Source organism: Charadrius vociferus, unplaced genomic scaffold, assembly GCF_000708025.1.
Source record: "Charadrius vociferus isolate BGI_N301 unplaced genomic scaffold, ASM70802v2 scaffold116, whole genome shotgun sequence".
In the NCBI taxonomy this organism is placed as follows: Eukaryota; Metazoa; Chordata; class Aves; order Charadriiformes; family Charadriidae; genus Charadrius; species Charadrius vociferus.
Window position 1 is genome coordinate 500,241 of NW_009648954.1, and position 26,431 is coordinate 526,671.

Consider the following 26,431-nt stretch of genomic DNA (forward strand, 5'->3'; position numbering starts at 1 on the left):
GCTTGAAATACCCAAGCTGGGTAGCTAGATTTTGATCCCTGAACTGTTAGATGTCCAAAATTTTAACACCCAAGTTTTAGCATTTCCTAAAAGCACATTTGATTATTCAAACCCTTTAAAGCTAACATTTCTGGTTTGATATAAATATTTCAAAAAGGTAGAAAGATTGTAGTTGAATAATGATGAATATTTTATGAAGTTTAAAAGATACTCTTAGTGATATCTACCCATAAAAAGTGCATCTGTAATAATTTTCTTGATGTTAAATACATTGATAGCAACATGAAGGCATTGCTTTTGGCATACATTTTGGCATACATTGGGAAAAGCATGTCTTCATAAAGATTTTCTGAAAGGATGAAATGAAAATTGCCATTCATACCATTATTTGATTATAATGAAAAGACCCATAGTTGACTTGAGATTGCTGCTGTTTAACATTAGCTAACATTTGTTTAGCTCTATATGAATTTAGTGAGCCACGATATGCAAAATTTAACTTTTTTTTCCAAGGTGGTACAGCTTGTGATGAAAAGTGGTAGTTTTTTGTATGTTATAAGAGGAGGGAAAAATCGCAACCCCATCCAGTTGATCAAAACCCCATGGGTAAAGTACTCATGTTTCAGTGATTACTTAGCAAAATCAGGGTGATGCTATGTCAACTAACGCAACATCCACAGCAGGTGGGAAGGCTGATTCTGATGCTGTATGTGCTGAAGTCACAGCCAAAACTCACAGCAATAAGTAAACTTTAGAGATGGGCATAGCAAAGCAGTTCCTTAGTAGGAGGTCAGTGTGTTTCAGCATTTCCATTGTGGGTGGAGGCTGGTTAGGCGATCTGCACTGCAAGAGCATGGCAGTGCGCTCTTAGTTTACTCATGATTCAGCAAAGTAGCGCTCAGTTATTTAGAGAACTAGAGGCCTTTCAAACAATTGCTTGACAGTGCAGATGATATGACAAATGCTGCAAAGAGGAAGTGTTTTCTTCCTATGTCATATAACTGAGTTCAGAGAGATCAGGAGTTACACCATGAAGGTGTTTGCTTGCTGAAGTAGTTACAAATTTTATAGCAATATGATTTGCAATGTGTGATTCATGGCTCTTGGGAGTTTGTGGACTATTAAATGGATTTAAATGGATTGCATTCATACATTCTGTGCTACAGAATACCTATGAGAAATTTTAAAAGGATTGCCATTATTCTTAGAACTTTTTCAATGTCCATGATTAAAAAAAGGTTGAGAAACATTGGTTTACTACTAACTTGTTTCATTGTTGTTTATACATGAACTTTATAAGAACGTGCAGATAGACTATCTGAAGATGCTCCAGTGTTCTAAAGGGATGTACCTTTTGACAATTCAGTGTGTGACAGTACACAGGATAGGCTTTTTTTAAAATCTTTTTTTTTTAAGCACAAGTTGCAGCTTGCTGTTTTTCTTGGGAAATTATTTAAGGTCAATGAACGGGAAAGAGGTTATTCTCAGATCTCAATTAGAAGCCAAGTAGCTGAATTATTAACAATGATAATTTTCTTCCTATGTATTTAGCTGACATTTGCTTTTATTGTCCTCATTATCTTTAAGTAAAAAATTTGAAAACGCATGAGTCAGAAGCATCCTTTTGCTCAGGGTTTTGGGTTTTTGGGTTTTTTGGTACTTGTGAGATTATAATCCTCCTTGTTTTCCAGTTAGTGAAGACAAGGAAGTGTTTATAATCTAATGACCAGGACACTGAGCTGTCAATTAACCAGTGGTTTATCCTGCGCACATTATTTCTCTGCCCTTTTCCTGTTTCCCATCTGAGAAGAAAAAAAAAAAAAAAAAATTCCCTGGTATGCCTTGTGACGTGTTTGATAAGAATGGAGTAGTGTTATTTTTTTTCAAATGTAATACTGTACAGAATAAAGTGCAACACCATAAGAAAAATGCAATGCAAAAATTAAAAAATAAGTATGTTACAGTCTCTCTACATAGAGGGAAGGGATACGTTTTCCCTGCTTTCATTTTTCTTATAAAATTTATTAATAAGTCACATTCAGTGTGAGTAAACTTCATGGCAAGGGATTTTCTATGAGTTTGTCTAAATCTTTTGCAATACTAAATGAGCCAGACAAAGATACTTCAAAAAAAAAAAAAACCATGATGAAGTATTACAATGAATCATTTACAGTTTCTTGTCAATGATTTGCTGCAGCATTTGCAATTCATTACTTTTCTAGCTATCTCAATTAATTGATTCCACATGCCCAGAACAATTGTGAAGAAATAGTCTAATTTAAACAAAAGTGAATGCCTGTATGGCTTTTTTTTTCCCTTCCATTGATGTGCAGGTGTCTGTATAGGAAGCTCATCTCGACATATTGTCACTTTTGATGGGTTGAATTTTAAGCTGACCAGCAATTGCTCCTACACCTTGTTTCAAGACATGCAACATGGTGTTGAAATTCTGCTCCATGAAGGACCATGCAGATCAACACCGAAGATGAACTGTATGGACTCCATTGAAGTGAAACATCGTGGTGTATCTGTTCAGCTCTTCAGTGACATGGCAGTAAGCTAAACGCAATGAAGTGCATTGTCTGCTCGTGCTACAGAATTTCAGGTTATGGGGACAAATTTGTTCCCTTTATCCAGTTTCTATTCCCCTTGCAGCCTATTTTTAGGCTTCTGAGCAAATGCCTCATTTTAATTTTACGATACAATCTACAGTCACATAATGAGCCAGACGTGTTTTGTTTCTTGTTCTCCGCATTGGGCTGGTATGACAATGTCAAGAACATGAGGTTTGGCAACGTCTCCCTGATACTTCTGCCAGAAAGGCAGGAATTATAGACAGGACATAGTGCACTCTGGTTCTCCTCTGTTGGCAGAGGTCCTTTACACAATATTATAATTTGGTGCACAGGAGAGCAGTCTCTATTCTTCACAAACCTATGCGTGACTGGCTAGTTGAAGAGCTAGAGCGTTGGTTTTTACCTTGTGTGCAGGTGGACGTCAGCATTAGATGGAAGGCCATCTTAGTATTTATTATGTCTGTTGTATGAGCAGAGAAGTATTCAAATTCAATATGACACATTTTCAATCTCTGGGTTCATCAGACACAGAGGAGTCAGCTAGCCTGCAAAGGTGATCTCATCTGACTCGTGTAGCAAAATAGGACAGACCAAAATACCTGCACCCAGTTCTGCATGGTGATGGACAGCCTTGACTTTCACTGAGGATTATTGACGATCAGGGTCTGTAGGTGGCATTTTAACTTCATGGCATTACATTGCTAGTCTGTATATATGTGATACTGAAGGGATGCACTCACGTGGGAAAATGTTGAAAGAGTTGTTCATATAATACATAGAAGGAAGTTCAATTAGTTCTATACATTTTTAGACTCAATAGAAGGTTTCAGCTTGCAAAATTGATTCTTATGTCCAGATTCAGTTGCATCTTCAAGTGCTTGTGAAGCTAAAATGTGTTTCAACTGTAAGATTGTGTTGATTTTAACTGCTTGGTAGAACTGATTTGATGATCTTGCCTTTTTGAAAACAGGTGGCTGTTGACGGTGAAAGGGTTCATATCCCCTATTCTAGCAGTTTGTTTGAAGTCACAGTCTATGGAGCAATAATGCACGAAATCAAGTTCTCCCATCTTGGACATAATCTCACGTTTACTCCAAGAAACAATGAATTTATTCTTAGACTTAATTCAAAGAGCTTTTCTGCAGGAACACAAGGGCTTTGTGGTAAGTCTGAAAACTAGTAATTTTAACAGCATCCTACTTGGGCTTGAATTGCTATTTATGTTATCATAATTTGTGTGGGCCTGAACCTTTAAACTCTCTGGCTGAACTGATTCCATGTTGTTGGCACATTGCTAATCTACGTAGGTTTTTCTACTGTGGCCATCCGTGTAGTAGCTCATTGACTCCCAGTAATACCTTGGAAAGAACAGGCTAGACATCTCTCATGTTTTACTTATTTCACATTACCTTTTCTGGGAGGTTGTTTTTTTTTTTTTGATGAGGGTTTAACTTTAGGTTCTTTAGGTTCTTACATATACATTTATGTGAGAGACATGACTTATGCTTGCAGTGAAGGTGGAAGGTTTGTGAGGGGTACTACTGCCTGGGAGAATTAATTCTATGGTATCCTTAATGGTATAATCTATTGTATAGCTTATACCTCTGGCATAACCTATACCTTCTGCAATAAGGAAACAGGAAATAAGACCCAGGGTTTTTATGCTTCTGTTGATAATAGCTATAAGGAATATCATTCATTCCTCTTCCCCTTGGCATTCACTGAGCGGCCCCAACCAGCTCTGTCTGTCCTGTGCCTCTTTTCTCTAGGTTTATTTTATTGCTGACTGTATTCAGACTCTTTCTTTTCCTTTTACTCACCCTCCTAGGGGTGTGTGACCAGAACCACATCAACGACTTCACGTTACGTGATGGCTCTGTCACTCCTGACAGCAGCGTGTTTATTCAGGACTGGGTGGTGGAAGAGCCAGGAAAGGTCTGTGAAATCCGGAGGGAAGACAGATGCTCTGAGCACGCAACGAGCCACTGCCGCCTTCTGCTCTCTGATCGGTTTGCAGAGTGCCACAGGGTAATCCCCCCCAACATGTTCTATGAGGCCTGTGCAGAGAGCAGCTGCTATGAGGACGAAGCCTGCGAGATGATAACTTCCTACGCTCACATCTGCAGGGAAAACGGTGTCTGCGTTGACTGGAGAACGCCCGACTTTTGTCGTAAGGGGTTTACAATGTGTTAAAATATAAGAAACTGTCTAACTTGGTGATGGTGGTGACAATCACCATCTCATCAGTGTGTTACTAGTTTTTGAATACCGTGTAATGGGGCAGAAGTTCCAAATCAAGTTTTCTATATAAGTGTTATTGCAGATCAGATAACTGGTTTGTCATCCACTAAGTTGCATATTATGGAAAAAGTGTTTCTTAGTAAACTGCTAGTAGAATGCACACTAGTACTAGTAAAATGCAAGGTAGTTTTGCAAGTCTGGAGGGATAACCTATGAAATAAAAATATTGTGAAAGCTATGCACAGGCAAACACAGCTATCTGACAGTACCTGATTCTGCAGCCAACAAACCATCATGGGGCCAGGTTTGAACTGAGAGTCTGCTCTGATTCTGCTAAGCAGTTTTAGCTGCAGATATCATTGCTTTGATACAGACACTGGAGAATCTGTACAAGGTGGCTAGGGAAACTTGTAACTTAGAGTGGTGGAACTGCTCCCCAGCCTGTCATTGTCATAACCAACTAACTGCCAATGACATAAAATAAGATTTTTCTGACTTCTTTGTAATAGTTTCTACAAATTCCCCACACTCCAACCAAAGCCTAAACCTTTTGGACTGTGATGGAGGAGCCAGTGTGATTTTAAGTTTCTACTGCAGTGAAAAGTGGGGAAATAGCCGCTCTCTGTGGTGCATTTTCTTGCCAGCACATGCCAGCTACACTGATCAAACTGGCTGTAATTTACTTTGCAAATCTGGTTCTACTTCTGGCTGTGTTTCGCTTGTGTTTTGGAGGTGAAGAGTTTGTGCTGTGAGAAAGCAGTATAGCAGGATGTGAACCTTGCAAATTGCCCGGAGTGCAAAAGAAGCAGGAGAAGCATGCTAGTGCTGGGTTCAGATGGTTGTCATTTTGCGTACCTACTCCCATAAATTCTCGTAGACTTAAGAAGTTCTGCCCTATCTTCCTGCTGCTTTGTTTGGTTTGTTTGTTTGTTTGTTTGTTTTCTTTTTTTCTCCTGACGGCCCTATTATGAGGCATACCTAAATGTGAATTTGAATTAGTGTGAGCCTCCAGTTAGTGTCTTAAATGATCTCCCAAAAATGCAACATATTTGATGTACAAATAAGTAACTCTTGAGGTGGCTTATTCTACACCTTCTGCTGTTAGTCTGTCTGCAGTGATGGTTACAGACATTCAGCTATTCACTCACAGCGTTTCTGGTTTAGTCGGGTATCTGAGATATGTATGTGTATGTATGTAGGCATTTTCTTTCCCAGCTAGCCCCTCATGTAGTGTCTTGTATCACAGTTGTTTTTCGCATCTCCTGCCTTTCCAGTTTAATCAGTTCTCATTGACTTGCTTTCTTTCCCTCTTGCTGGCCAGATACTTTTCATTTCCGAATCGGAGGATCAGCATCCTAAAGGCATGATACTGCGAGAACTCAGTACACGTTTTGGTTTTGTTCATGTTTTAAACTCAGACTGAAGGAATGATTGGATAAAACATCAAGAATGTGAATTTGAATTGGTGTGAGCCTCCAGTTAGTGTCTTAAATATCTTTCTAGAATAGGTTATTGAAGAATATGTTGCTGTTGCGGACTGAATCTTTTAAGAAACAACATAGTCTGTTTGGAATATAGTCCTAGAAAACAGAGGGATAACAGTGCCAGCCATTTTCCAAATTTAGTGCTTCAGTCAGACTTTGCAAATTGTAATATCCAAGGCTGAATGTCAGTGAAGTACCTTAATAACTCCCAGCAGTTTTCAAATACCTATCTTGTTACTCAGCATGTACAAGGATAGCCGAATAGTTGCCCATTTTAACACTAGTTGCATAAAGCAGTCATTAGTGTCCTAATAATAGCATCATCTTCTTCCTTCAAACAGGTGCACGTGTGCAACTGGCAAAAATAAAATTGCCAATTACAGGGACATTATACAGGTTACATTTATGACTAAATAGACAGTGCAGCCTAATCACTCTACCACTACATGTTTAATAACAATGGCACAATTCTGGAACACCTTACTTCCCTCCCCCTAGTCCAGTGAATCCCTGTCATTTTTTGGGAGTTTGATTTGGCTTTTTGTCATGACATATTGGGACGTTTCAAGCACTACAAATCCTTCCTGACTGCTCTGCCTGGATGGGTAAATATTCTTGCTGGAATATCCAATAAAGACAGAGCCTGTTCTCCATCCTGTGCTCATTCAGCTCCACTGCCTGAGCTTTCGTTGCTCCTGTTTGGGAGGGTGCATGTGTTGAGCGCTATCTGGTAGACTTCCAGCTTCGTGTCAATGGATGGAAGGAAACTTTACTCCTAGGTGGGAATCCATAGTGAGGGAGATATATATATATTTTTTTTTAATTTCATTTTTTTTTCTAGACCCACAGTTAGTAGACTTATGCTGCAGCAGCCTGTAGCTTCCACTGATAGCCATGTAACCCTGATGCATAGAACATGCACCCCTTGAGCAGGCTCACCCTCACAGTGAATGCCTGCTGAATAGGGTTTCCACTTCAATGACAGTACAGGCTTTACCTTAATGTGAAGATCATAGAGATTGCTAACAAATCACTGCATTGCTAATATCGACACCTGTTGGGATTCACCTTTGCATGGAGAGGAACCTTTATTCACCTGGAAATAGGATTGTTTATATAGTGATTGATGAATGGACTGAGATATATTCATTCTGTAGTTACAAAAGCAATGGCAGCTCATGTGGAGGTGGCCAAGCCAGCTTTGAACTGTGTAGCTCAAGTAGTAAGTACCAGTTAGCAAATTTTGCTCAGAAAGCAGAAATAGAAGATAAATGACAGCATCAGCAGTAGCTGCTAATATGCTAATGCTTCCATGAGTGCTTCTCAGCAGCTCCTTACACTCATTTATGTGCAATATGGATATGCCCTCTAGGTACTCTCCAATACTAGCTTGCAGATAAATTAAATTTAGATAGATAGATGATGCTTCCATGGTGTATGAAATGAACCGCTAGTTGGTACTGCTCAGTTAAAGCTGTGGTTCTTTGAGGAGGATGCTAGTAGCGCTCAGCAGCTGCAGAGATTCCTGGAAAAATATTTTGCTTAGAAATAACATTTTTCATGAGCCATTCTGGTTGTTAGAGGGTTTTGTGTTTTGTCTTTCATTGGGTTGTTTTGCAGACCCAGGTTAGAAAGTAAACGCATAACAGGCTGTGCCTGCTCAACTGAGGGGCAGTGACATTTGGCAAAGAAGCAAGAACGAGGGCTGGGAGGAGGAGAGAGAAGCAATGGGATACAAGAAACCTTTAAACCAGCCCTGCTAATGAAGGATTTGTGTAGTGGAGCTACACTGAGATTATTCACTGCTCTTCATTCACTGTGTAAGCCAGGCATGCTGGCAAGGACCATAACAGCTGAAGGATTTAAATAATGAATTGGAAATCAACAGTATGGGGGTGGCTTTACAACTGCCTTCAGCTGACGTGGGATGGTTTTTATCTTCCTCTTCCATCTCCAGCCGTGCATTCCCACTCCATTTGGTGTGCTGGCAGTAGTCCTCACATGTTGCTTCGTGAGCTCTGAAAACTAACTGTAAAAGGGGAAAAAAGTACCAGCAGGAAAGAGCAGCAGAGGTGAGGAGATTAAGGGGGGACTACCCCTTTTGATGGCAACACTGATCTAAGTTGGTTTGATGTGGCCTTGAAACCACTCCCAAAAACATTGGAAAAACCCTTCTACACATATTCTTTTGGATAAAGCAGACCTGCTAAGGGAGGTTTAAGAAAACTGTGCCTGAGCAGTCCACGGAGGCTGACTGGCAGCTGATGAGGTGTTGGCCCTGGTGTACTATTCACTCCAGCTTCGTTGGCACTGGGGTTTTAGATGTTCTTTTGGCTGCACATGACAGTATAGTGGGGCAAAAGGCATGCCAGCAGTATGTGACCTCAGGAGCTAGCTAGCTGCTAAATTTGTGCTAAATTATACTCCTGATCAGAAAAGTGTGGCGTTGTCACCTGAAAAGATGTGTGCCTTTCTCCATGTATTACAGGCTTGGAAAACACCCCTCCCCTAAATATCCATTTGGTACCTTAACCAAGGATGCTCTGTCTTGTCTCATCTGTTTGAGCCACAAAGTCTGAGTGAATCCCAGCACGAACTGTCACTAGATCTTTCACTCTGAATTTGTTTAAGGGTTTATTTTATTCTGATGGACTTGCACCTTCTGTAGATCCCAATAGAAGTTATTTTCTCCCAATCAGTATCTACTAGGAATAGCTACTGTAATTTAAAGAAAAAATAAGCAGCCGAAGAAAAGTCAATACTTAAATGTGCCAGATGACCCTTTGAAATCATAGGTTTACGGGAAACTGTTTATGTGGTTTTGGGTGTCGTTCACCACCCACCCCCCCCCACCCCCCCGCAGCCTAACTTTTATTATTCTTTTCCTTGTTTGAAAGAAAATGTCACATTTTAATGGAGCCAACAAGCAGAATACAATATCAATACATGGTCATAATAATATCATACAGGCTAGTATTTGAGGCAGATTTCTTTTGAAACTAATTTGGCAGAAGAATTACTCTCCTGTTGTTTTTTCAGCCTTATTTTCCCTTTTTGCTAGTACCTGCGGTCTTTTCATTTAGAAACAACAGGCATTTGAGGTGAGCACTGAAATAGCCATCCGGGACGGCGGCTTGTTGAAATACTTGTTTTTGAGGCTGCCTGTGGGGAGTCCTTCATGGTTTCTCACATTCCGTACCTTTGGCAAAAGTTTCTATACAAAAACCAAAGTTACCTGCTCTACCATGTAGAACTTGGCCAAATCTCTAGAGCATAAGGGCAGTAATGTGTCCGATATGTCTTCCTATGATTTCGTGGTTGTCATTGTGGCAATAGGATGAAAAGATGGTTAGGGTGATTTTCCGGACATTGATGGAGCTTATTGAATCTCTTGACACTGCTTATGCACATCTCATTCCCATGCCCCCGAGGACAGAGGTGACTTCAAAACAAGGGCATTCACATGAGCTTATTTATATTTCTTTTGCAAAACATAACCACCTCATTTCTTCCTTCCTTGAAAAAACATTATCATTTTACACAGGCACACAGGCTTTTTGATAGCATATCTGGAGTCTGGGGTACGGTTCTTCATTGCGTGTTTCACACACCTGGCTCCTTAATGCCAAAGAGGAGGAAGGAGAAAGGGCTACATTACGTGAAGTAAATTAGAGGCTTTAGCATTGCTACTTATTCTGCTTGAGAGCTGTCCAGGTTCTATGCTGGTGGGCATCAGCTTTAAGCTGTAAGATAAGTTAATATAATTTTGTGCAGAGAAGGCTTACTAGATTTGCTTTAGGGCTAGTGTTAGGTAAGCAAGATGAAAGCCAGCGTGCCAGTGGGCTTACTAACACTGGAATAAAAAAGTAAATGACGCACTACCTTAATACGTGCTGTGGAAGTGCTTTCACACATTAATTACACCTGACCTGAGACCATCACAGGCAATAAGCACTGGTGCTTAATCTAGACACCTCGTTTACTGAACTGTTTCTGGAAACAAGTTTTTCTGGAAAACACAGTACAGCCTACGTAGCTGCTAGTACAGGTTTATAAGCAGGTGATTTCTCCTGTTTTACTTGGATAGATCTTTTTGTGTTTTCAGAATCCAGCAAAGCATATTTCATGGTGGGGTTGGACTCCCCATCAAGTTCCTGTGGCTTTTCCAGTTCCTCTGCATCTGTTGAACTGTGATGCTTATCCACACAGATGAACATAGACTCCAGCACATCAGAATTAATTGGATTTAGCATGTCTTGAAACAGAAAAGGGTTAATGTTAAAGACATTTATGTTTCCTTTGGCTGCTAAGAAGGGTGTGTGTACACAGTTCAGCTGATGAATGCTAGTTTGGTAGGGAGCTCAGGTCTTCATTCAGTAATTTCTTGCAGTGTTTTTTGTCAGGGGATTGAAAAAAAGTTTTATAAACCTCACAGCAGTCACAAACTGGGAAATAACACTTTTCCAAATTGAAGCTGTAGAGAAAAATAAAGTAGACTTAAGGGAATACACAGTATGGAAGCTGTGTCCATAGGTTTCTTGAATAGCTGTAGCCTTAGTTTTGTGTTTGCTTTTAGAGACAATATCCTCAGTCTTGTGAACTCATCAGTAAAAATCTTGTGCGTTGGTTTAAGAGGGAATGCAACTTTCCTTGATTCAGTTAATTCCATTAACAAGGCAATTCAGTTAATCAGGTGCAGAAATCCAGCAGGTTCAGTTTCAAAGTACCAAAATATTCTGTTTGCTAGCTTTCTTTAGTTGCTTGGGAACACTACCGCCTATGAAGTTGTCAAAAAAATCTTTGTTCAATGCTTTAGTCTGTCCTGGGTATCTCCTAACCATGCACTGTTACTATTGCATTTTTAATACACTTGAAAGTGGTACTAAATTCTTATGCCTCTTGCCCAGTGTTGAAAACAAAGGCAGGCAAGATGTTCAGCTCATGTAAGCCATTGTATCATTATTAGGGTAAGTCATACTTTGCTGATGCATGTGGTCTGAAAATGTGGCTTGATGATTTCTGCATAGACTGTAACTTAAGCAAATGCCTTCAATCACTTTCCACTGTGGATTTTGTTAATTTTAAAAGTGTATTTTCAAAGAAGTTAGTGGCTGCAGAGGACAAAATGTGTTCATCAGATGATGGCTTTCAAAAACCTGAACAGAATTCTAAAGAAAGTGTGAGTGGAAATATTTATCTGCATTTCAGATCTCTTTATCTAAGTAGTTTTTTCTGTCTTCCTCAGCAATGAAATGTCCCACATATTTGACATATGATCACTGCCACAAAGCCTGCATAAAGCACTGTGATAATAGTACCAAACTCAGTGTCTGCAAGGACTATCCCACAGAAGGCTGCTTCTGTCCAGACAGACAGGTGATTTTTAATGACAGCTGTGTTGATGAAGAAGTCTGCACACAATGTGTCAGTGAAGATGGCACGCACCATCAGGTAACTATATACTTAGCAGCTTACCTTTGTAAATGGTTGGGGATTCATACTTTTGCAAGTAGATCTGTCTTATAAGTCTAACTGTTTTCCCTCTTTGGATACTTTATTTTCTAGCTCAGTTCCTCATAACTAGCCGGCTGTCAGCTCCATGTAGCTCCCCTAGTGTGAAATCGGCTGGGACGGATATAAAATTCACAGCTGGGACTGTACAGACCCGGAAATGCATGACAAATTTGTGTGGAGGGAGGTCTGGAGGGAAGAGAGGAGGGATGGCATAAGTCAACATTTACCAAGATAAACACTTCCATTCAGCAGACTTTTACCAGTAGTGACAATTTAATCATAAATCTGGAACCTGTGCTTAAAATGTACCATATTGTCTTTGCAAAGCTTATTGAAATATTTTCAGCAATTGGTGTAGAGCAGTGAGACCGAGACGACCTTATGTCAGGTTGTTTTAGCCTACCTCTTGTCCCTTAGATTAAATGAATCATTTTAGTTTTACTGAAAATCCACTTTCCTCAGCTAAGTCAGACCTCTCTGTGGCAGAATGGGATTGGGAAGAGCTATGGGTGCTGGGTGACAGACTGCAGTGAAAAAGACCATTTTTTCCCCTTTTGGTATCACACAGTGGCTGCGCAGGGTCCTCCCTGTATCCCCTGTTCCAAGTAGCAGGGGTTGTTCCTCTTCACCCCCAGCTACTCAACTCTGGTAGTTTTCACCTAAGTCAGCCAGTCCTCTTAAATTTGCAATTTTGTTATGGGACTTTAAGAAGAAGGGGCTTTAATTTCAGTATTTTATGGGCTTCAGTTTCTTAACGTGATTTTTGGATGGTCTTATACTCACCAAACCTGCCGTGAAAGACAATCATTTTTGTAACATAGATCTGTAAATAACAGAAGTCTGTGCGTGGATAGTCTATTCTTAAAGTAAAAAGGCAGATTTAAAGAAGTAAATGAATGAATGTATGTACTCTGAATAACTTCATTTTACACACACCAATTTAGACTCACATTTAGCTCAGCAAGAAATGCGTCCTAAATGTTTACATTTAAACTGAAAGGAAGCATCTACTATTTGCGGCAGAAACATCTTTTTAAAAATAATGTTTGCATTGATTAACATAATGACAAAAGCATCAAACTTAACGGAGAGAACACCTTTCTTTAGGTGGTAGGGTGCCACTTGACTTAGCGGGGCAAGTGTTCCAGGCAAGGGTCGCACCGAGGGCAGGTCTCCCCCGGGTGTCCGTGCAGCCCCCCACCCCCGTGCCCAGGACAGGTCCACGCGGGTCTGAGGGTCCCGCCTTGCCAGGGCTTGTGCCTTGGTGCCGCCAGCTGGCACTGTCACGGCACAGCGCGATGGGAAAGCGCTCACTAAACACGATCTTGAGGGTTTCCTACTGCTGGGCAAGGGGCTGGTGACACAGCATTAACCCCCCTCCTCGGGCGTGCGTACCCTGTGGATGTGGGCAGCGAGAGAGAAGACACAGGGGAGGTGTGTTCTTTCATTCCACAGCTGCGTCATCCAAATGATGTTTTTTTTCAAACAAGAGGTCAAAGTTTTCTGAAGCGTTGAGCACATGTAGCTTCTATTAGCTTTTATTTTAAGGTTACAGTATCTCCATACATATAGCCACAATTTTTTTTCTGTGTGTTCTGTTTTGGATCTTTGTTTTAGACACAGTACCATTGGATTTGTGTAGTGCTTATAGAGTTGGTAAAATGGAAGGGGAAAAAAAAAACCAGTAATTTTTTGTAATAAAAGGAATAGAAAAAAGTCTTATTATTTTTCTTGAAGGACAAAAATAGCTTGCAATGTATATAATCACAGCCCTAAACACAGATCAGTTGTGCACAACTCTCAGTGACCATGACAACTCTTGTTACTGTATTATGATTCTATATGAAATGGTTATTGCAAATGCAGATTAAAATCTAAGATCTGTGTGCCTTAAATCCCTGAATCCTCGGGCAATGCAGTGCATTTTCCATTTAAATAATTGTTTCAAGCCCTCATGGAGAAAAGCTCAGTGCACATCTTGGGAATAACATCTGCAGCGATATCTACTTGTTTCTGCAGAAGTTCTGAAATGCGTGAGTTGTCACATGCCCCTTAATGGGGTTTTAACTCTGAAAACCTCTTGTCTGTACCCCAATGGCAAGGCTTAGATGCAGCTGCTGCATGGATGGGGAGGTGGAGGGCAGGGCAGGATCAGCTCACACAGCCGTTTTGCGTCTCCACCATTGCAGGATTAGCTGTGTGAGCAATACAACAGGCAGTGCAACTGGTGGTGGGTTATGATTTCCTTAACCCCCTTCTTTCCCTCTGGTGTTCGTTCCTCTGTTCCTTTCTACCTCAGATTGTGCTTGGCTTACTGGATTCCCAGTACCAACGCCCATATAGAGCTCTACTAACATTGTGCTATCACTTGCCATTTTTTCTGGTGTTAGAGTCCTACTTATGCTGAAGAAAACCTGCATGAAGATTAAGGCTGCTGAAAATGTTAGAGCAAATGTAGTGATTGGCTTTCTCTGTGTCTTGAAACGTCCACATGCTTTTCACATTACCACCTGCAAATGTAGGCATTTTCTATCAGCTGCCTTCTCGGGCCCTTTTAACCCTGAGGCCATTGAATGCTCTGGCAGAGGGCTCTGAGTTATTTTTCCAAGCCCTGAGATAATGTTCTTTACTAGCATCGATACGAGCTTTCTTTGACTAAAATAGTTTCCTATGGATTAACCGACCCTATAAGGTTCGGTTCTTAAGCTTTGTTAAACCTCTGGTTGGCTTGTTCTAGCATGCCTGGTGTCTTATCCTTGCCATGTTGTTAACCTTTGAAAGTAAACTGTCTTTTCAGACTCCTGTGATGGATCAAAATACATAGATATCTTGGGGTACAGGTGGCAGTATGCTTAGATATTTCCTTCCCTTCTTATTACTAAAGGTCTTGGCAGACTGTTACTTTTAAACTGCATTCCAGAGTTTTCTGGATGACACCTTTTCCCGTTGTGGCACCCTAGCCTACTCTACATGTTCTCACCTAGAACCTGGATCAATTGTGTAAATTAACATTATTGTCCCATAGTGCATCTTTTCACTCTTACCTCCCCGTTCACATAGATGTTAAATGTGGATAGTTCTTTAAAGGTAATTACATCTTTAATTTCCTTTAATTTCCTTCTCTCTCATGAGAAGGAGCAGTGGTTGAAGAATGATACACTTTATTGGCAGTTTCTGAATGTGCGTATTACCTCCAGCTAATCACCACAGCAATGGTTTCAGATCTGGAGTTGCTATAGTACTTTTCCAGTCTTCAGTCCAATGGGAAATCAAGTCATGACACCCCACATATTCTTAATAAAACATACGCACTGTTTATTTCTCTGTGTTTAAGTACAACTAATTTGGGAAAGGAGCCACTTCTATGTATTTCCCAAAATATTGTTATTTCCCAAAATATTGTTATTTCCCTTATTACCACTGAACATCCAATCATGGTATGTAGTTGCAGAGTCCACTTTTACTCACAATAGCTTGCGATTGCATTTGTAACATCTGAGCATTTTTCATGCTTTAAACAATAGTAATTCCTCATCCTATTCATGCATTCTTTACATCTTTTGCTAAATTGGTACACGACAGCCATTTTAGAATTATGTGTCTCTTTAGGTTCTTACTGTTAACAGAGCAACCAACCCATCCTGCATAGTGTCCTGGTTTTCCAAATTAACGTTACTCACCCTCACCCACTTCCATCACTAACATACCAGTGACCAGAATATTTGATTTCTTTCTAGCAATTTGTTTTGGTTTTGGTTTTTGGTGTTTTTATTATTTTTTTTTCATGCAGCACATGGAAACATGGATTCCTGCCAATGAGCCTTGCAAGATCTGCATGTGTCTGGATAACAAGAAAGTAAACTGCACAGTTCGACCTTGCCCTACTGCCAAACGTAAATTAGTTTAGCTCTAAGTATGATTGGACTTCAATTTATGTTTTTGTTACCGAGTTTTGTAGCTCTTATCCAAACTTGTTTTATGGGTGTTTTCTTCTTACTACAGCTGTTCAGTGCGGTCCCTGTGAAGTCCCTCGTCTGCGCAGGGACCCTGGCCAGTGCTGCCCCGAGTACGAGTGTGGTAGGTTCTCATAAACTGTTGGAATCTTCTTGGTCCATATTTTTATCAGATGCTTCAAAGGTATACAACCCCTTCTTTTATTTAATGCAATACTCCATTTTTTAAACCGCTGAATGAGTGTACAGTCATCTGTGTGGAAAAATATATACAGCTCCTGAGGATGTGAGTCTCCATTCGCTTCTAACTTGACTTTGTCCCTCTTTCTGTAAGAGATGAGGAAGGGAATGGAGTAATTTGTTGTTGTCTAAATGACATTAGAATGTGATGGGTTTTTTTCAAGTATCTATTTTTGCATGGTCTATATTTGCACATTAAATATAACATTAGAACCTTAATCCTCATAACCCAAGCTTGAACTGTTCCCTAAGCTATTTTGAAAACAAAGTCTGACCTGCTCAACTCTAACTTACTTCATATTTTAGGATAGCAATTGAACATAGGGGAAAAAAAAATAATGGGGATGTGCATGCATGTGTGTCTTTTCTTGAGGACTAACTAGTCAGGCGTAGTCTTAAACACTCTCTCAATTTTTCTTCCTAGTCTGTGACCTAGTTTCCTGTGATTTGCCTCCTGCCCCTGTCTGTGAGTTTGGCCTGCAGCTTGCTTTGACCAACCCTGGAGAATGCAGACCAAATTACACATGTGGTAAGATATTTTTTTTTAGCAGGGAGTGACACTGGAACATTGCATTTGAGCAACACTGATAACTTCCTTTACACATTATTTTTTCCCTTTGAAAGGTTTAATTTTGGAGCCAATGGACATGAAGTGATTTCACAGGCTTGGAAGAAGGGTATTGTTGGCCCTTTCTGAGTACAATTTTGAATTAAGGAAAAGAGAAACCCTTTACTCTCGGACGTGTGTGCTCTGACCTTTATTCTTATGTTATGAATCTTTTTGATTGTATACGGGACAAGAATTTTTCGGCAGGGTAGATACTTTCCTGAACCTGCAGCACAGTCTTAGACCTGGGTCTTTTATATCTGCATAACTTCTTAGTCTTTAAGTAGATTTATAACAGTTTGCAGTAGCCGTTAGTGCTCTTGCTGCCAGAGAACTGCCTTGTTCGCTGGCAGCACTCTGAAGTGCCGTGTGCTTGACATGGTACCTACCTTCTTCTACTAGCGTGTAACAGAGAAGGATGCAGCTTAGTTCAAAGACCTTCCTGCCCACCGCATCGAGAGCTGACTGTTAAGAAGACGGAGTGCTGCGATAAGTACGAGTGTACCTGCAGCTGTACGAACTCAACAGTGAGCTGCCCTCTGGGATATCTATCCAGGTCTCTCACCAACGACTGTGGCTGCATATCTACCACCTGCATTCCAGGCAGGGTAAGGGGAATGAATTGTTGTTTCCACAGATAATCTTATCTTTTATACATGAAGCGATAGCACCAAAGCAAGTGGGTAGCTAGGTATTTACAAACCCCCAACGAGACTACCAGATACTGGTGCCAGGGCATTTGTAATTTACGTGTGTCTGAGACAAATACAGTGTTGCATCACACTGTTTCTTGTTTTATTACAGTCATTTATTCTGACGTAACCAATCCATTTTTTGTGCCTTTGAGATAATCAGATTTTATATATGTATAAAAACCAAAACCCTTTGAAACTTCAAGGTCATTCATGCATTTGGAATTTTGGAGGTAATTTTTAAATTTTCAATTTGTTCTGGAGTTACACGCTTTTGGATCAGTAGTTACAGTCTATTCTTTCAGTCCTATCTAGCTTTATTGAAACATTTGGGACACTTAAACTCCTTGTGCCCATTGATTACCTTTGCCTCTGCCTGAGGAGGCATTGTATCTTACATGTACTATATTGTCACTTTTAAATTTTTGCCAAATTAATACCCAATCCTGTTAAAACTTCACCAGGATATATTTCTCCTTATTTTGCCAACCTTTTATTAAGTTGTTATCTTATGTTAACCTTCAAGATAAGGTTGCTTAGAGGAGATGTTGCAGAGCAATGTAACCTTTTCATTGAAGCAACCTTATTTAAGAGCTTAGCATAGGGTTACACTGTCTTGCAGCTCAGGAGCCTTTCTTTTCCATTGCTAAGTAGTTCATGACCTTGCATAAGTAATTTTGTGTCTCTATGTCTGTAAAAATAAATGATGTTCATCTCTTTAATAACATGCTGTAAAATTTACTAATAGAAAGCGCAGTGTAAAAGATGGCGCTACTTTTGTGGTAGTTTTGATGGCCTAAGGGTACCAGGGAATGAACGCTTGTAGCTCAGCGTAGGATCTTTTCAGATCAGCGGAGTTAGCTGTAAAATTTAACTTCTCTGTTACAAGTTTTGCATGCACGGCTCCTTCTACAGGACTCACTGTTTATTATCTGTACATATTGGGTCACGTTATACTTCCAGACAAACTCGCTCAGAACCTGGGCAACTCCACTGACTGCAGATAAAATTCTCCAATTTATTTTTTATAAAACAGTAGCTTTAGTTGCCCTTATTTTCCTTTCCTCAGCAGAGCGGCCACAATTTTGAGACCTGTAGCATTTCTACTGGGTTCAAAATAGTCCATAAAATTTATGGTAGGTTTCACATCTTAAAAAGCAGGCTTTTGGAGCCAGCAGTGTGCCCTTACAGCAGCAGTGTGCTCTTTCATGTTTGAATTGTTGCATTCGATAGGTGTGTGTACACAACAACATAGTCTACCCCATCGGGACAACCTGGGAAGATGGTTGCAGGGAATGCTCTTGCACGAGTACGAGGGATGATGTTACAGGACTTCAGATGATGGAGTGTCACGACAAAGCATGTAACACGTTCTGCTCTCGGGTGAGTAACATTTAAACCAGTACATTAGCCAGCAGAGCCCTGATGGGGATCTGAAATGATTACTTTTAAACCTGCATGTTTAGAGAAACCAGAGAAAAATAGAAAATAAGCATTGTAGCAACTAATTATCTGGGGAACAGAATCTAAGAGGGCCTGAGTATTGCTGACTTTATTTTAGTGTTATTGTTTTGGGGTCATATCCTGCTGCCAAGGAAATCAGTGACAAGTTTATTTTATATTTCAATAGAAGGAGAGCTGCATCCTGAAGTATCTATCATTTACATCACTTGCACAATAAGTACTAATGATGTCTGAAGTTCAATTTCAAATGACTGTTCTAGCTGAAGTCCACTTTCTGAAAAGAACATTTCAGATCTGTCTATTGCTCAGCTCTGCCAATTATGGCAGTAATAACACCACATGCTGTGGCCTTTATTATGCTCAGACATCTGCTACATGCTATAAAATTATGTGATCTGCTTTTGGAAGTCCGCAAAGGAAGTATGAACTGCTTTGTTATATTGACATAGCTGGTCAAGCAGGAGGAGACAGATACTTTGTACAAAAAGTCGGTAGAAGAATTCTAGAAGGGTCAAAGGAATTGTTTACAAGTCAGCAGCGCTTGCCAGTGTCATAGACTAGAAGACTTTGACCATAACATGATTTGCGCAGACAAAAGTTCAAAATGGTTTTTAAACTTCCTTTAAACTATCCAATTTACATCCCTAACATTCCTCACATGAACATAGTGTGGAGAATAAGGAAGTAAAAAATCACTGTGAAATTAAATGTGATGCCCTAGAGTTGCATTCTGCTCTGGTATCTAGCACCTTGTACCCATAATCCTTGAGCATTCCCATGGCGTTGCTTCATGATCTTAGTATGGGTGAGTCAGTCAGTGAAGACAGTGGAAATACACAGCTTGGGTCTGCAGAAAAAGCAGATGGCAGAAGAGGTTGCCTAGCCCAGCCAAGTGCTGACAACTCATACCCCTTACCAACTGCCATTTGGCCAGAGAAGTTCTGCTGCAAACATCAGAGGCTACCACAAGTGCAGTTTGCCTCTTTGTAAAGCTTTCAGTATATACATGGATTAATTGAGATTGTTCTTGATGCTATTAGCCAGTTCCATTTGGGAAAAGGCACATCTGACTTGAAGCAGCTTCTCCTTAGTCCATGGTCCGGTGTGTTCGCAATCTGCAAGTTCAGTAGGCTGCGCAGAGTCCGCGAGGAGCTATTAGATGTGGCTATCCGGGATGCAGAATATTCTCTGCAGGTCTTTTGCTGACCCAGGCTTTTCCCCATGGGTTTATTCTTCCCTGAACCATGAAGTGAGGCCCAGAAGAAGCTAATTTGTTTTTTTTTCCCTCAGTGCAGAAGCAAAGAGGTTCTAGTTAATGCTATTCAGATCTCCAAGTTGCTTTTTAAATATTTATATTAGGCTATATATTGCATTAGGCCACACAAAATTCAAACAGTTGACCAAGCAGCAAGTGTTTCCAGATGTGCGTTGTAACATCAATGCTTTCAGTGGTCCAGTAGCTGATAAAAGGCTGCATGTTGGCCTGTGACTCAACAGATTGCCCTGATGTCATTACAGGTGACCAGCTGGAATTTGTCAGTGGGAAATGCAAAGGAGGTCACACTAGAGCAATAACTGCAAAAACCTTTAAGAGGGACAGGTGCTGCTTCTATGTTGGATTCACTGTACTGACTAGGATGCTACTCTGATGTTCTGGGTTTTCCAATGCTGCATAAGAGACGAGATTCACTTGCTTTTTTTCTGCTCCAGGAGTAGGCTTTTTTCTTCTTCCTGAAAACACATTAACTCTCCAAATAAATACATCATGAACAGTCTCCTCCTCCACCAAGTCTCGAAATCTTTGCAGTCTATTTCCCACTGCTTTTCCTAAACCTTTCAACTAGCTTTTTTTTTTTTTTTTTGAATGAGTCCCATTTATGCAGTTGCATTCAGAACAGATCAACACATGACCTCTCTGCATTTGTTCAGTTATATTTGGAAGAAAGCTCTTCATTAGCAAACCTTGTATATACAGCTATGAGAAGTGAGAGGTGTTCTTTTTGCTTTTGGAAAGACATCATTAATCACAGGACATTGGGCATAGAGTGTATATGTGCAGCAACTCATGGCTGAGTTAAAGTTGTTGTAGAAACCCTACTTTGTCTGACTTGTTTTAAATTCTCATTTGAATTTACACTAATATGTATTTGAAAACAATTAATCATGCATTGAAATTTGACTATGAACATTTCAGTTAAGCAAACCAATATCTGAAAAGCAGTTCTCTTTTCTGAACTCTATTATGCTAATTGTGCCTTGGGTTTCAAAGAATTTAAAATGCCTTAATATCACTGTATTTCAGTATCATGTAACTTACAGCCTCTTATGAGAACAAGGCTGGGCAGCGTATAGGTAAATGTACTTGGGGTGTAAAAAACGATAAACTTTTTCCTACTTATTTTCCTCTGGTGTATCTTAAACACTGCATAATTCCAGAACAAAACCCCAATCAATTAAAAAAAAAAAAAAAATGGCAAGCCAAACTAGTGCTCTTTCTGAGACTGTACAGTTCGGTAAGAAAGCTTGAGGATGTCCAGCACAGTGAAAACCAAGAGACTTGTTTCTAGTATGGCAATTATGAAACATTAGATTAATTAGATTCATTTAGACTGTCTTTTGGCTCATAGTCATAACTTTATCAATAATTGGTTATTCTAATAAAGTATCGTTAATGTAGAGCTACAGTTTCTTGACAAACCAGCCGTAAGCATTGCGGTGTCAAAAAGCATTTTTAAAACAAGCAAAACGCCTTGGTGGAAATCATGCCAGTTCTTTTGTGGAATTTGTCATTTCTTCTGCTCTTTTAATGGTTATCAAAGTTGTACAACCAAAACTTTAGCTGTTGGAGAACCTGGATAGCTCACATTTTCTTTTTTCCTTTGCTTATTTCTGATTCAGTTGATATACATATCAAGAATGGCAGAAGTATTGTAATCCAATTTGAATTGTCTGTAAAACTTATTTTTCAGTTCAGATTAGAAGACATTGAAAGTTGTATTGACATTAAAGACATACTTTAATCATGGTTCATTACTAAGTTGATGTTTGAACTCTCTCCTGCTCATGGTTATTATTGCCAGGTCTTAAAGTTGTGCAGTATCACTGTTGACTGTTCCATCTGACTTCTGTGAAAACAGCTTACAGTTTTTTATCTAGCTACTCAAAAAGAGAAAAAAACCCGTAATACATGTACTAGCTCCTTCACTTTGATGAATGAATGGTGCTACTGTTCTCCCAAGCATGACAAAATCAAACTTTAATCCTATCTGTTGTTTTAGAATGTAAAGAAACGCTACGGAAAAAGACTGGATGTTTGATTAAAATGAACTAATCCCACAGTTCTCTGAGGATGTTAATAGCAAATACAGACTTCTCACTTGCAAACCAGATGTGGGTTTGCTTCATCATATGTAATGGTTCCCTCACTTTTTTTGTCCTCTTCTTTCTCTTACCAAAGTTTTGAGAAAGCAAGCAGATTGCTGTAATTATTGCATGTGCCACAAGGAGGAGTGGTGTCTCCCTCCTGCAGCTTCTTCAGAAATTATTACTCTGAAAGTACAGCAGACTACATCCCTTCAGAGAATCATGGTGATAAAGTGGATAACAGCTTTCAAAACACCTTAAAATCACTAGTACGCTAATGTGAAGGGAGCAGTTGCTTTGCTCAATTTCTGTCAATGTTCTTGGAGTTAGGTACTTTGTAAGTGATATAAAACAGTGTGGTTTAATGTATTGGATAATTTAAAGTGCTCAATGATTATGAGAAGAATGAAGCATAATTTTCTGGGCTAAGTGTTTAAGAAAAAGCCATTTGGCTAAGTGTGTGTAAATTAATTAGGTTAGGTTTTCAAGCCTCCTGATGACTGTGTTAAATTAAAATAAAGAACATTGGCACTGTACATGCAAAGGCGTAGTGAATGATGGTTGCAGTAGATGCTGACTACAAAATTTATGGCTTTAATCTCCAATATTTCAAACGGATATTTTCCTTTGAAGTAGCATGTAAAGCATGGTAGTAAATGGTTTAATAGTGTGTATTAAGGAGGTCAAAGAAATTAACGTAAAAGGAAGACTGTTGTTTGAATATTAGATGTGCAGGATCCCACTGAAAAACTGTGGAAGTCTTGGTAGGAGCTAATTTCAAACATCCTGCTTGCATTTTAAAGCATAATTTATTATGGAAATTAGGATACCTTAACGTTTTAGAGACTTGCAAATGGAGAATTAAGTCCTCACCTAGGGTAAATGAGTGCAGCTCCAGGGAAATCTCTATGATTGTGTTGATTCACCACCCCTGAAGATTCTGCTTTCAGCATTTCAAATTAATTTATATCCATCCTACTGGGTTTTTTCAGTCTACTGTTGCCATTTTCATTCTCTTGCATTCCTCCAACTCTGTCTAGGTACTGTCGTCTCAATATGTAAAAGGGACATACTGGACCCTTCTTAAAAATACTCCATCGAGGAATAATCTGTGTTCTTTCTTTCCTGCTTTGTTGGCCAAAAGGCAGCTGACGGAGTTTTTTGGCCAAAACTTTAGCACCCATGAAAAGATGAACTATATATCCTGAACAATTCTAGTACAAAAGAGGGAGTGCAGAAATATGCCAAGCCATAGCCTGTGTGGATCCCTCTGGTAGCCTTGAGTAGGCGATGAAACCAAAATGTGCATTCTCTGAACGCTACAGAATTAATTCCTCTTTTGTTTGTCGCAAGAGAAGTGCCAGTTCAAAAGTGGCCAAAATTTCCCCCCCATGTAGAATGTCTTAATCTGTATGCTTTTACCCTCTGTGTGGGAGATCAGCTTTATCTCAGCATTTGTGCTTGATAAAACAGCCTGATCGGGCGGCATATCTGAGCACTTGTCAGGTTCTCCATCGCAGCTGCTGATTATCGCTCCCACGTCAGCCACATGCACCTGTTCAAATGCAAGGGGTGTCTTGTGTTGTCTTATCCCATACCTCCCCGGGGCGCGGGGATTTTTTTTTAAGTCCTGTAGACTGTCATCTGCCTTTCAGTGTGACCGACAGTCAGACATTTACCTAGGACTTTTCTGAGTTTTAATTCCTGATTTGAAGATTGGTGGTTTCTGGTTTGGGAGTTTTTTTTGTTTGTTTGTTTTTGGTTGGTTTGTTTGTTTTTGGGGTTTTTTTTGGTTGTTTTTTCTTTTTAAGGCAAGATGCAGAGGACAAATTAAGCAGCAGATCCAGTTCAGAAAAAGCAAGGGACAAGCAGAATATTGACTATAAGGGGATCCTTGAATAACCCATCAAACACTGGCATATCCATACGCTAGTGTCTATGTGCTAGAAAATGAAAAATAAGGAAAGGTGGGACAGATAGTACTTACCCTGCCTAGTTTGATCTAACATCTTCAACAGCGCAGTATCTGAGACTTGTCAGATATTCATGTTCATAGATTGTGCAGCTCAGGAATAATACTGGTAGCATATATTCTTTGTACATAAGTCATCTAACTGGAAAAAAACCCAACAATCCCAGAACAAAAAAGCACCTCAAAATGCACAATACATTCTCCTCTTCTTAGGTGTAACCTTAAACATTACCACTTTAAGACTTTAACATAAAATAAAGCTTTCTTTATCCCCATGGGCCCAACTTTCCATGGTGTGAGGTATAAAAGATAGGGTTCTCTGATGGTGCAATATTTCTCATGCTGTGGAGGATCTGTGACAGCAGGGAATCGGTGTCTACCTTACTCCTCAAGTACAGATGAATGCTCTGATTTTTGAGGAGCTCGTAGACTTCTGCAAGTTTGTCTTCTGAGACAGATTTGTAGTTTATGGTGGTTCAGGGACTGCGTTAGGAGAAGCTTAGCAAGTGCTGAGGTTGGGAGCTATGATCTCCTGTGTTTCTTCCCCTTAGGCATCACAGCCCCCAGATTTTGAACGAACCAAGCACCAAAAGGGCCACTCAGGCAGGTTGAACTGTCCAAAACCAACATCTTTGTCAGTGCTTTAGGGATGCAAATCACCCCTGGACTCTGCTGTGTAGCACATTTTTGTTTGCACTTTAGAGGGCTCTGTTCAAACCCACTTAGTGAAATTTGGGTGCAGCAGCTGGATTTTACTTTATTCTGGGCACAAACAGCTCCTGGATTTTTACTTCTCTGAGTTTGCCCCGCAAATAAAATGTTGTATCCGATACTTGAGATGCTTCAGACCTGTATTTAGCAGATAAAAGTCATATAAAACAAAGTGTTCAACAGCACAAATTTTTCTACAAAGCTAGGTCGAACTCTGGTATTATTTTTTATGACATTATGCAAGATGCCCTTTCATATGAAAGTCTGCTGATTTTTGAGGTTTGCTAATGTGCTTCATATTGCAAATCAAGGACAGTTCATGAAGGGAGGGAGCAGTTGGGAATACTTCAGCAATTCAGTTCAAAGGGGTTGACCAAAAAAAAATTGACATTTTTTGCATGAACAATATTTTCTCTGACAGAACGTCTTTCCTTCAACTCTGTATCGAAATCAGAGTTATGTTTTGCCCCTTGGAGACTGCCTAGTTATTAAATGTAGAATATATTATTTCTAATTAGATTAAAGCTCCTTGCTTTCTTTCACTTAGATACTCCAATGTTTGAATATTTGGCTAGTTGCTTCAGGAGATGAAAAGATGAAATGATCAGTCAAAACTGATCCCTGGACTACAAGTCTGACCAACCCCTTCCCTCTGCTTCAGCACAGGGCAGTCAGATGACTGAAGGTGCTCAGAATCAATCCTAACCTTGAATTCGCAGCGGTGGGAAGGGGAGTTGTGACTACTGATTAACATCCAAGGTGCCACTAGAACAATTTTTACCTTTCATTTTCTTTTGCAAAATAGTATTATATACCTAAAAAAGATTTTTTTTTTTAATATCAGACAAAAATTCTCATAATTATGTATGACTCACATCTAAAACCAGAGGCGATTTAATGTTTTTTATTAATCCAGTTTTTTATTAATCCAGTTTTTAAAATTGGATTCTGAACGTTCACATATAGTTTTCTATCAAAATCTGCCAAATAGCATGGCAATTCTGACAGTCACCCTTAGAAGTGGACCTACTACTTTTCCCTTTTGCACTTCTCTGTAGGGCTGGTTTGCTCTTTACAATTTTCTAAGGCATAAAAGAAATGGCTCACATATGATAAACTAACATTTGGAAATGACTGCTGCTCAGTGCTGTTGAAATAGCTCAGGGTCCTCTGAAAGTGTGTTTCTTTTACCTCTTCCCTTTCCATTTCTGCCTGTTTGTCATTGTTCTTTCCTGTCTTGTGGCAAATCTTTGTGCTATTGCATATTTGAGCAGGCCCTAGCAAAAGGAAGATATTTCTGGGTGATTTCAGATTTCTTTCTTTCTTGTAACTTTTTTTTTAAAAAAAAAAAAAATGTTAGGCACCATCGAGATTTTCTGTACTCCAAGAAGGGGTGCTCCTTACCACACTTCAGAAGCAGATATCCTTACAAGGCCCATTAGTTGATTGGCATGACCTGAGCAAGGGTAGTACCTAGAGTTAGTCCATGCAGCTGAAGTGAATATGTCTTCAAAATATATATTAAGCAGGAACTAATGAGATAAGAGTTTCTGCTCCTAATGTTGTGTGGATTTTAATTTATTTTTTCTGACAGATAATGTAAACCATTTAACA

General features: G+C 39.7%; 1 protein-coding gene across 1 annotated transcript in view; it reads left to right on the forward strand.

Annotated features, from left to right (window-relative positions):
- Positions 1-26,431, forward strand: part of VWF (von Willebrand factor) — a 145,950-nt gene that overhangs the window by 98,203 nt on the left and 21,316 nt on the right. Inside the window, exons 35-43 of the mRNA XM_009887451.1 lie at positions 2,334-2,554; positions 3,547-3,739; positions 4,405-4,746; positions 11,547-11,752; positions 15,606-15,708; positions 15,818-15,892; positions 16,433-16,537; positions 17,018-17,223; positions 18,541-18,690. Of these exons, the coding sequence (XP_009885753.1) occupies positions 2,334-2,554; positions 3,547-3,739; positions 4,405-4,746; positions 11,547-11,752; positions 15,606-15,708; positions 15,818-15,892; positions 16,433-16,537; positions 17,018-17,223; positions 18,541-18,690 (1,601 nt within the window). The remainder of the gene's footprint in view (positions 1-2,333; positions 2,555-3,546; positions 3,740-4,404; positions 4,747-11,546; positions 11,753-15,605; positions 15,709-15,817; positions 15,893-16,432; positions 16,538-17,017; positions 17,224-18,540; positions 18,691-26,431) is intronic.